The sequence below is a fragment of the Calliphora vicina genome, chromosome 1, assembly GCF_958450345.1.
Source record: "Calliphora vicina chromosome 1, idCalVici1.1, whole genome shotgun sequence".
NCBI lineage: Eukaryota > Metazoa > Arthropoda > Insecta > Diptera > Calliphoridae > Calliphora > Calliphora vicina.
This window is the reverse complement of record NC_088780.1, coordinates 4,334,089-4,347,139: the sequence shown is the minus strand read 5'-3', so window position 1 is coordinate 4,347,139 and position 13,051 is coordinate 4,334,089. Positions and strand designations below refer to the sequence as shown.

Here is a 13,051-nt window from a genome sequence, read left to right as displayed (position 1 = left end):
TACAGATTTCCAAACTCAAGAATATTGAGCTGATAAATAATACAAAAAATGTCACAACGAATCTACAAAAATCAACTAAAATACTCAATACACAACATCACAACAACCAAAATAATAATAATGCAAAAGAAACAGAAATTGTTGAAAATAACAATGACCAGAATACAATAACCATCATACACAAACATTTAAAGGCCCTAGAAATACCAGATTTGCATAACCACAATAACAATAATAACAGCAACAACAAGAACCAGAATGATCATAATGACAATGATGGCCACAGTTGTTGCATGAATTTGTTGCATAAAAAACATGAACCATTATTACTGACAACGGCAACACAAACAACCGACACCTCATCCTTAATAAATTCCACTAGAAATATGACTGCAACAGCCACGGCAACGGCAACAACACAAACACCAAATACTCCATTAACAACAGCCACATTAATGGCCACGTCAATAGCAGCAACAGCATGCGATGAAACAGATCATTTTGATGAACAACACATAACACAAGAATTAACACAGCATTTACAAAATAAAGCCATACAAGATGCTAAAGAGAATCATGATCACGATCATCGTCATCATCACAGACATCATCACCACCACCACCATCATCATCACAACAATCATTCGGATTCCGATTCAGCTTTATCCTCCGCACCAACCAGTATAAGTCCTCAACCACCGGCAAATGGTGAAGAACCCACAGATTTATGGCAAACGGTGAGTTTATAGCTATATTTCATTATACACACTTACATACGAGTTGTGCATTGAAATGAAAACGAAAGATTTGAGAAGAAAACTTGTTTTTGCTTTTTATTAGTTTGATATAAATATGAGTTTGTGTCTTATATCTTTTGATTTATATTGTGAACAATTTTGTGTAAAATAAGTTTAGCAAAAATATTATATCTTCTAAACCAATTGCTCGATTGGAATATAATGTATAGCAAAATTGAAGTGAAGGCCATAAGCTTTCAGAAAATTTAATTTCGAGTCAAGCTGCTGTAACATAGGGTTAGCTATAGTTATAAAGTTTAACACCTCAAGTGTTACATTTACAATTTTTGACTGATTAAGTTGATTTGCAAGTTTATTTTTAACATATAATACATTAAAGAAAGTGTATTAGTTAAAATGCTTATACCTTTAGAAGTTATTCGCTGATGGTGAAATTTTGATGAACATTTTTTTAATTCAATATTATGATATGGGTCTTAAAAATTTTGAAGAATAAGGAACCTAAATTTTAGCATTTATCTTTTAGCTATTGTCTCTTATTCCGAAAGAAACGACTTCAAATGTGATTAATTTTATAATGGACTTTTCACAAACAGCAAAAATTTAAAAATTATTTTTTTTTTTTAATTTTAACCACAAAAGTCTTTCCTGAACTGCACAAACACGATTCAAAAATATGAACAGTAGAAGAGATTTGTTGAAAATAGTTGTCTTAAAAAATGCAGTTTAAATAAACAACAAAAAGTGGTCATATGGACGAGTTGCTTAAGTCGAGAAAAGGGCGTATTGATAACATTCTCTATTTACCAATTCTTTTTTAAAACTTGTACATTTTTTGTCTAATAAATTTATTACCAATATGCTAAGTTACTGATTTTTTTTAAAAAAAAAAATAAAAATTACACAAAATTGGTAATATTTCAAACCGTCTTCTTTTGACTTAGGATATTCTTCAATACGGACATCTTTAAAAAAATCAATCAAAAATCATGTCATATTTGTATTCGGTGTCAAATTATTTCTTGAGGAATTATTCTTAATATACTTTGCAAAGATCCCACATACTTAATTGGTCTATAAATATTTGAAATATGAGTGGTCTCATTTTCATCAACATTTTGTTTAGTAAAATTAACTTTCAAAATGCTCTCCAAACTAGCAATCAATATACTGGTAAAATATGATGATGCTATCACTGCAACAAGATTGATATCTATGGGCGAATAAATGATCAACAAATATTTAAAATTTTTCTAAGAGCCAACATCACAATCGAAAGTTGTGATAAAATCAGGGATTGACTATATAATTGAATCGTTTATTTCAATAACCAGTCAAGCAACAAATTATGGATTTTAGGTAAATCAAAGAAAACTTGCTAGCAACCTAAAAATTACTTTTACAAATTTCATATTGTTACGTTTTAACCTTTTCAAAACGTTTGTTTATTTCCTTTAAATAAACTGGATACTTTTGATTGCAAATAAAAGCCGTTTAGTAGCTTGAAAATTGTAACAACTCTTCATTTATTTAAAATGTACAACAACAGAATTAAATAGTCACTCAATGTTTTTTTATACACGTTTATAAATTCGCAGAAATACAGACACACTTTATAATGTACACGAATTCACTTGAAAAATACAGCACACTTTAAGGCACTCAGTTGAATTTTATTCGAAAAGCGTCTCTGATAAACTCACTAACGACTGCAACCTCTGCCACTATTTATAACACTGCCATCTGCACTCTAGATTGCTCTTTAACTGTATAGAGCTTTCTAATACATACGCCATCTGTGGTGTACTTTCTACAATGTTCTTTAACTGAATATTCGAATTCGAATATACGGTCGCAGCAAACAGCGTTGCCATACTTACGATCAATGGTCAACTTAAAGCTTTTATTCAATGTTAATAATGCCAACAGATATGTTACAGTTTGCTATTACAGCACTGCTATTTGAAAGCATTATGGTACTTTTAAATCAGCCGTTAAAATCGTTATATTTGAATTCAAGTACAATTTCGTAACAATATTTTTCATACACTCGTTTTACAGTGCATTCTGCTTCTGTTGTAGGACATTGAAAAAATATTCCCATAAAACTCTTCATATAAAACCAAGTAGGGTTTTGGAGTTTGTAAATCTTTTATTTGTTTCACATTTATTGAGATCTACAACATTTATGGGCCTAGTATTACATGGTATAAAACCAGTCAAGCGCTGTCACTTGACTTCTTTCTGCACTAAGCACTGAATTCTCGACTATGCTTTACCATAATAGGTGGCAGTATTTAATTTGTTTTGCATTAAACGATGCATTTACCTTTACAAAACAGTAGTCGCCCAATAACTCTATTTTGGATTTTTTGTTGCTTGACTGGTTTTTGAAATAAACGATTCCGAAAGGCATAAATGCGAAATATTAACGCTCATATCACACAGAGAAAAGGTTATGGTCCGCAATCATAAATATTTGAAGCCATTATAATGATCATAGTTATCACCCATTATGTTTTAAGTTAAACTTATTGCGGCTGAGTTGAATTCATAATATGGTTGGAATTAATCATATTCTGATTTGGTTTTACCACCAACAATTGTTTCTCACGCAAAACTAAGTTTTTAGCTGAAAATGTTTACCACAAAAAATAACAATAGAAATATATTTTGATCTATCTCTTAATTATTGAGTCCGGATGCTCGCCTTGTACAACTTTTAATCATTAATACCCTAAAATATTTTTTCATCTGGAGCAAATTTTCCATATAAAATTTTGATTGATTATCCGCAAATTACCGAAAGAAATTATTTTGATTACTTTTACCAACTACATACATATGAATTTGATTTCATACCAAAAAAACCAAACAATTGAAAATAATATTTATTTATTTATTCGTTCGTTTGTTCGTTCATGGCCTTTAACCGTAAAAGTAAATTTTGTTGCTCAAGTCTTTTGTTTTGGTCTCATATATTCAACCACATGAACCTTTTATTTTCGTTTGTTTTGTTTTTTGTATTATTAATAATGCACCTTATTAAAACCTAATAAAAGAAATACTACTCAATTTCACTTTTTCGCTAATAAATCAATTTACGATGAAAAAACTAATATTTATTATTTATTTAAATGTTTCTAACCATAAAAGAGGCTGACAAAAAAAACTGCACATTAGTTTAGTGACTTTGCTTGAAGACATTGACAATGCATTTTGGCTCAATGACACATATTTATAACAAAATAATAGTAATGAACAAACCAACAAACAAAACAAACTAAAATAAAATGAAAACTAGCAGACATGCGATTTATATCCAATTGTTAACTTCAAAAAATGTAAAAATAAAGAAAAATCTCACGATTATTTCAGGGCCGCATACAATACACATGGTCTCTGGTTATAGTTAAGTAAAGTTACGATTGTATGTTACAGTACAGAGTAAACTATGTATCTGTACATGTGGGTTTTCAAGTAGATGCTAGTCTATAGTCTACAATGAGCCTAGTCTCCTGTCACAAAGACCTTTTGTGACAATGCTACTACTATTGTAGCTGCAATCGCTTAAAGGTCTTTGCCTTTTTGTCTGCAAATAAACAATAATGCAATAATATAAACAACTGCAGCCAGCCCAGCCAGCCAGCCAACTGATGGCCATACAAATGATAAAAGTTCAAAACCTAAAGGCGTAACTTAGTTACCACTGCTAAATGATTTTCTACACACATTTTATCGTCTCGTTGCTTTTGCCTTTTTGCTTTAAAGCATCCTTTTTTTAAGTCATGTTTTTATAGCTGCCGACAAACGTATTACAATAATATTTTAGGCTTACGAAGAAACAAAACAGTCTTCTTTTTATGCAGCAGTTCAACAATGAAGGTGGTTTCACACTCATATTAGTAATGACCATTTTTATGGGCTCTTGACCAAAATGCCAGTAGTTTTGTTACAAAAAAAAACTAAAAAAATACTTAAGCCAGAGAAGTAAGAATCTTAACAAGTTGTGTTGTAGTGTTATAAAAATAGTTTGTTTTTATATGAATTTATTTTATTTTGTTTTGTTTTGAAAGCCGCGAAAGAAGTATTAAAAAATTAATCATAAAATATTTCGTTTTCTTGTTCCTCTATTACAGATGCGCAGCTATACCCATGACATTGAGAAGCTACAAAAAGAAGTTGACTTAATGCAAAAGCAAAATGAGCATCTTAAACAAGAACTAAATATGGCCAAGGATCAAATTATTGAATTGGAAAGCAATGCCATGGAGGTAAATTAATCATAGAATAATCAACACAATAATTATACCTTAAGAGGAGTGTTTTATTTTTAAAATTTTAATTGTATTTTTGTGTTTTATTGACAGAGTGCTAACAACTCGAAAATACCACAATTAATGGAACGCATTAAGTATTTGGAGGATCAGGAGCATGAACTGCAGGCAGAGGCCAATGATTTGCGTGAACAAAATGAATTATTAGAATTTAGAATACTCGAATTGGAAGAGACTAATGATAAGGTAAGTTTTTTTTTCTATTTATTTATTTTAATCCATAAAGTAGGCTATGATTTATAGCAATTTTTAAATAATCAACTTTTTAAAGTAGGCTTTAGATTTTTAACTTGAATTAATGTTAAACAAAATCTGTTGCCTATTTAACATTGATTAGAGAATAAATTTTAACAGAGACTGTTAAATATTTGTTAATAATTTTAGATTGTACATTAGTCTGGCCCTTTGAAAGACTTTTATTTGTTATTTTTTAAAACAATATAAACAAATTAATTGCACACAAGTTTCATTGTAAAATAAAAAATAGACTTTGGCAAATGTTCTCTAATAAACTATGTTGGCCTTACAGGCTTACAGATTATGAATAAAAATAAATTGAATTGAATTAATAATGTTGAAAAATGTTCCTGGTATAAGCCTCAAGGTTCACATTTTCATAAAAAATACCGCTAGAATGTATATTAAACTTCCCAGCCTTCACAGTGGAATTATTCTAGAGACTTTTAAAAAAGGTTGGCTTACTTTTATAGCTTTCTAGACATTAAAAAATTAAAATTTTTGCCACAATTAAACTTTGCTTTCTAAATAAGCTTTCGATTTGTTTGCACAAATGAGATTTTTGGCATAAATCACATTTTTTCATAAAAAACTATATTAAATAAACCATAAGAAAGCTTTTTTGGGAAAAAATAATCTTTCAAAAAAAAAAAAAGTATTTTCAGCAAAAGCTTTTTTTTTCATAAAAAGAACAAAAAAAGGTTTTGATAAAAAAGCTTTTTCACAAAAAAAGAAAATTTCATAAAAAAGCTTCAGAAAATATTTTCCTCATATACAAGCTTTCTAACAGATACAGTAGTTTTGCGATTTAGGGAACCTTATGTGGTCAGGTTTGTTCGTTATATGCAGTACTGTCTTATTGTAAAGAATACATTTTGAGCTTTTTACAAAAAGCTTTTTAAAAAAATTAATTAAAACTAGTTTTTTGACAATAACATTTTTCCATAAAAACAGTTAAGCAAAACAGAGATTTTAACACAAAATTTTTTTTAAAAATATTTTTTTCTTAAAATTGTTTTTAATATTTTGTATTAAAAAGAGTTTTAAAAAATAAAGCTATTTCATAAATTCAAAATTAGTTTATAAAAAATTTAAACTAAAACAATTTTTATAAAAATAAAAATTTAAAAAAGCAATAAAATAGAGCTGAGCTTTTTCACAAAGCTTTTTTACAAATAAAAAAAGAACAAAAGGAAGTAAAAATAAAATTACAAAAAAAAAAATGTTTTAAAACAACAGCAGAAATACGATTTTCCACAAAAGAGTAATTATTAAAAAAACCTTTTTGAAAATATTTATTGTTTTCACTAATATCCTTAGAGTTTTACATAGATCTCAAATTATTTCAAAACACCAAATCTATGCAATATTTTGTCTGAAATGAGTTATTTCATAAAAAAACTTATTTTACATGAAAAACTTATTTTTCCAAATAAATATAGTCTACTAATTTTTTTTAAAAATAAAAAATACTCATGAATAGTAATTTACATATTCCCCATCCATACTGTGAAATATTAGCTGCAAAACATTTCAGTTTGTGGACGAAAGGGGAAAGAGGAATGGAAAAGGGTACTATGTTTCATGTACATGAAGTTTTTGTTGAGTATGTCATTCACATTTATTCGTTCGTATTCGTTCTGTACAGAAATGTGAAAAACTGAAAAGCAAAAACTTCACTGTGTGGACACGAATGCAGTTTCAAAAGAGAATTTAAAAATGTTTTGCAGCAAATGTTTCACAGTGTGGACCGGGACATAGAGAAACAGACATACAGCGGAAACTATAAAAAAACTGAAACAAAAACAAGTAAGAAAGTATGGTCGATCAAGCCCGACCATATAATACCCTACACCAAGTAAATGAGTAAATATATTTTTCTTTTAAAATTTCAATAATTTAGATTTATGAGTGATTTTCGGAAGTGGGCCTTATATAGGAGCTATGACCAATTATGGACCGATCATCATGAAATTAGGTCGTATGATTTATGTCTATATTAAAGTTAACTATGTTGAATTGTGTGTGTATACCAAGTGATTTAAGCACGTTAAAGTGATTTTCGGAAGCGGATCTATATGGGAGCTATGACTAAATATGGACCGATTGTAACAAAATTTGTTGATATGAATTTTGTATATATAAAACTTATTTGGAGCGAAATTTGTGTAGATACATATATAAATTAAACATTTATGACCGATAAAGTCCAATTTCTAGAGGACATTTGTATGGGGGCTATGTGAAATAATGGACCGATTTCAGCCAGCTTCGACCTTGGTCCGAAAAAATTATATGTACCAAATTTTATCGAAATATCTTCAAAATTGCTACCTGTACTCTGCGCACAAGGTTTACATGGACAGCCAGCCAACCAGCCAGACGGACGGACGGACGGACATCGTTTAATCGACTCAGAAAGTGATTCTAAGTCGATCGGTATACTTGAAGGTGGATGTTGGACCAATATTTTTGGGCATTACACACATCTGCACAAACGCATAATACCCTCCCAACTATGGTGGTGTAGGGTATAATAATACTTAAAATAATCACACATATTAGTGTTGTCCACATAGTTTTATTTAGATCTTCTTCAAGTCACCCAAAATATCACTACTCCCTCAAATTAAAATTTCTATATATTTCTCCCACTTTCAAATTAATTTTTGAGAATATCTCTAAATCAAAATCAACATTTCATTTGCCATCATCATCATCATTTTGCCAAAGTCACGTTTTTAAACAAATAAAAAAGATTTGCATGCCGGGCAAACGAAATAAACAAAAAGTGGGAAAAAAATATCAATAAAATGAAAAGCTCAGCTCCTCTAGCTGAAAAATAAGTATAAATAATAACAAAAAAAAAGCAGGTTTCGTTAATAAAAAACGTGATTGAAATAGTTTAGTTTAAAAGCTAACAGAGAAAAATATAAGACAAAAAGGTCACAGGTTAAATACCACTAAAAGCCATTTATTTATTATATTTCTTAATTTAAAATAAATATGAAAATTAAAAATCACGAATAAAAAAAAAAACACTTTTCTTTATTCAAAAATAAAAAAAATAAATTTTGAACGAAAAAATTCAACAAGAAAATGTCAAATACTTGTCATTTGTGTGTAATCAAAGTAAAGGAAGGAAGGAAGGAAGGAAGGGCGTGTTTTATTTATTGAGCTGTGGCCACTTAAAACTATTTTAATAATAATTCTCCTCCATTTTTAGCTGGAAATGAAAAGTTTTTTGCTGCAATATTTTGTGTCTTTATGTCGGGCCATAGCAGATCATAAATCTAATCTAATATGTCAATGGAGACAAGTTGTTGTTTTTGTTGCTGTTGCTGTTGATTGCAAAAATCGTGAAGTTTTATTTTTCTATGACTCAATATGGTTAATATTGGACTTAACATTTGTTCATTCATTCATTTATTTATTTATTTGACGCCACATATGATTGTACGTACGTACGTTCATACACATGTTAAACAGTATTCGCTTATAGTTCAATAACTTTGAGAATGTGATTTACATTCATTTATTTTTTAGGATTGTTAATTTAATTTTCACACATTTTTGTAATTACATAATTAGATTTTGGAAAAATTTAAAAAAATAATGATTTAAACTCTCAACTGTTTGTGTCTGCAATCTTTTGTTTAGCTAATGACTAAAACAAAAGACTTAAAAAACAAAAACATCTTTATTATTAATTTTTATTTTAATTCGAATACGAATTAACACTGTAAAAACTATTGATTCACATAAAAACATTTATAAAATCTAGGTTTTTTCCAAATATTTAAGCCACAAGTATTCTCCTTAGTTAGCAAAGCTAATTCCCCACCCACATTCATTATTATTAGAAACAAATAATAAACAAAACCATGATATTAACACAATTTAATTAATGTGATGACACCATAACAGTGTGTTTATCTCCAAATTTGTTTGTAATGCCATAAATTTCAACAAAATGTAAACTTTAAACTGAAATATTTTGAAAACCTAAAAAAAAACACACAACCACGCATTTAGATGTTCAAAATTAAAAGATACATAAATGCACGTGCAAATTGTTAAGCTAGATAAAATTGAAAATAAAAAAAAACAGCAACAAAGCCTTACATTATGAGTCATTAAAGAATATCAAAAGTATTTGAATACAAATCCACCATAAATTCGCGTTTGTATAAAAAATTTTTAAACCATTTTGGCGCGCAATTGTAAGCGAAAAATATAAAAACTAACAATGACTTTTTAAGGCAGGGTTTCTATATTTAACATATAGGTAGCTTAAAACTGCTAAGACTTAGGTTTCTATATATAATAAAATACATATGTTAAAAAAGGTCTTATCTGACATTTTATTAAAATATAAAAATTTCCAAAAAAAAATCTGGCCACTAAAATAAATTCAAGGTTTTTATAATCTAAATTATTTCTTTAAAAAATTATAAATGTCTCTTAAGCCCTTTTTAATTTAAATATTTTCTTGTAATTCTTTAAAAAAAAACTTATGAATAGAATAAATATGTGGCTAAACTTTGTTTGCTTAAATTCTTTTTTTTTATAGTTACTTTTTTATAATAGTTTTTTTTTATAACTATGTATGTTAAACAATTTATTTGTTTTTAGTTTTTTTTTTACTTTTCTTTATTATTAGTCTTTGCAAATGACCATTTATGTAGAACAATCGTCATTATAGTTTGTATAAGTTAAATGTTTTAAATTGTGGGAAGTTTTTTAAAAAAAAAAAAACAAACCACAAACTTATTTAGTTTGTTACTAAACAAAACTAAAGAAAACAAAACAGCTAGATATAAACTTATAATAAATGATAATAATTTTAGAAATAAAATTAAATTTGCAAATTAATTCGTAATCTTGTTTGAAAAATCTTTAAATAGTATTGATTGTGCAAATATGTTTAAAACAACAAATTATCAATTGTTTGTTCTCTGTGCTCTTTTCTACCTCAAACTTCTCTTTCATTCTCTTGTGTTCACGAGTATTATTTTGTTGGGGTCTGTTGTAAATGATGACTACTTTGAGAAAGAAAAAAAGCGCTATTTTGTGGTATGAGTCTTACATTCGTAATTTCTACAATGAGTTAGAAAATATTTATTTTGATATATATATTCCACTCGCATCCCATTACGAGACCAAAAAGCTCTTAAATGAAGCAAGCTTAGAGCAAAAAAAAAAAAAAAAAAAAAAAAGTTTTTGATTTTGATAAAAACAAAATTAAAAATTGTATATCTTGAGTTAAAAACATTTTTTTTTTGATATATATCCCACTAGCATCCCACTAAGGAACTAAAACCCCCTTAAAGGAATGGACCTAAACTTTATTTTGAGCAAAAAAAAATTTAAAAGGGCCCATTTTGGAAAAAAAGTTAGATTTTGCCAAAAAAAAAGTCAAAAATTGTATGTCTTGAGTTAAAAAACATTTATTTTGATAGATATCCCACTCGCATCCCACTAAGCGACCAAAAAGGTCTTCAAGAAAATGACCAAAGCTATAATTTTAGCAAAAAAAAAAGGGTCCATTTTGAAAAAAAAGTCAATAAAGTTTTTGATTTCGGAAAAATAAAATATTAATTTTTTTTTTAAATTCTATGTTTTGAGTTAGAAAACATTTATTTTGATAGATATCGAACTCGCATCCCTCTAACTGGACACATAGGTCTTCATGAAAAATATCTAAGCTTTTTTTCAGAAACAAAGAAGAGAGCTATATCTTGTACTTATATCTTATATACCCTTCACCAAATTATACTTCAAAATACAGATTTTAAATATTTTTACGTAAACAAAAATTATTTTTTTTTCCAAAGTTGTTTTCTTTATTTTTTGGAAAAAAATGGTTTCGAATTGTTATTTTAAAATTTTTTTTTCTTGGTGAAAAAAAATTCGGGTTAAAAAATATTTTTCCGATTTTGACCCATTGTAGGTCCAACTTATGGTCTTATATACGTCTTTGGAATATCTATAATTAGATATCCATATTGTCTATATTAATGACTTAGTAATCCAGATATACAGTGGTGGCCACCAATTTAAGACAAATAATTGAATTTTTTCATCACCTGAATTTTAAGTGCGTAGAGCCAAAATAAAAGGATCTCTAAGGGTATGAAATTTATTATTAATGTTTCTAGTTTCTGAAAAATGTTTGGAAAAATCGGTAAAACATATATGGACAAAGATATGTGGAAATACGTTGACCCACCTCAGCGAACATCCGCTGTTAATAACATGATATGACCGAAACTAATGGAACTAAAAATACGAAATTTGGTCCGAATATTTTATAATAATAAAAATATAATGATATAAATGTGAGAAAATATGTTTATTAAAAAAAAAAAATGTTTGGTCAAGTTGTAGAAAAATTGTTTGTGTTCATGGTGAATATGTATGAATTGACACAGTGGAATAAAACACACTTGTGTGTTAAAACAGTCCTCATGCATACATATTTGTGGAAATATTTGAAAAAATAATTGACAATCACGTGGAATTTAGCAAACAATTTTTGTCTTAAATTCCTGGCCACCACTGTAGGTCAAATATCGAGGTTGTCCTGGTTTTTTCCTCATATATCAGCCATTTGTGGACGGATTTTGCTGATTTTAAATAGGAAACTTCTCGAAAGCATGTCTGACATAATTATTGAAGATTTGGATCCCGAAGATATCTGGGGTCTTGAGAAAATTGATTTCAACAGACGGACAGACGGACATAGCTTCATCGACTCCGCTATCTATAAGGATCCAGAATATATATACTTTATAGGGTCGGAAAATTATATTGTGGAAATTACAAACTTACCTTCTCACGAAGGTGAAGGGTATAAAAAACGGGCCCATTTTGAAAAAACGTCAAAAAAGTTTTTTTTATTTTCTTTTAAATATTATTTTCGAAAGATTGAAGAAATACATTTCTTCAATCTTTCTACACAGAGAAAACAGATTCGTGATAGTAACCGAATTTGTTGTCAATCGAATGATTCTATCTTATTGACTGAATTTTACAGTTGTGGCTACAATATTTTGTAAGGGGTAACTAAAGTTTGGTTGCCTCAACTTAAATTCTTCTTTATCAACTGACTTTCTATTTTTAGAACTGAAAAATTCTATGTGTGCAACCGAATCATTCGATTGGCAACAATTTCAGTTGCTATCACGAATCTGTTTTCTCTGTGTATATATGTATATAGCTAAGCTATCTAAACTATTTGGGACAAATATTGCTAAGAACAATAGGTAAAAAGTTACATGGATGAGAAAAAACACATGTTTAGCCTAAATGTCAAATTTTGACCCCCACTGACTAAGACCAATCTTGTTGAAAAATTGCTAAAAAAGTCGAAAAATTATTTAAGGAGAAATTCAAAACAGCTAAAAAAAAGTTCCAAAATTATTTTAAAGAGAAATTCAAAACAGCTAAATTGGCACTGTTGTTGCGAGTTCAAATACATGAATGAATGAATTTTTTTCATTCTGCTGTTTTTTATTGTTGTTGTTGCTGTTGCTGTTATTGTTCTTTTTTTGCTATTTTTGTTTTACAATCTAACTCGCAAATGTTTTAGTTTTGAATTTGTTATTGTTTAGTATGAACGTGAATTTTACAAACAGCGCTTGCGCCAAACTAACGGAGTGTTTAGCAAAAGCGAAGAAGCACACGAAAAAAACGGTTAAATTTCAAATTGAAAGA

At 28.4% G+C, this 13,051-nt stretch overlaps 1 protein-coding gene across 2 annotated transcripts in view; it reads left to right on the top strand.

Moving 5' to 3' along the window:
• Positions 1-13,051, top strand: part of LOC135949262 (putative uncharacterized protein DDB_G0267840) — a 168,003-nt gene that overhangs the window by 139,456 nt on the left and 15,496 nt on the right. For both annotated transcript variants that reach the window (XM_065498768.1, XM_065498767.1), the window contains 3 exons: positions 6-737; positions 4,898-5,032; positions 5,129-5,281. In XM_065498768.1, coding sequence (XP_065354840.1) covers positions 6-737; positions 4,898-5,032; positions 5,129-5,281 — 1,020 coding nt within the window. The remainder of the gene's footprint in view (positions 1-5; positions 738-4,897; positions 5,033-5,128; positions 5,282-13,051) is intronic.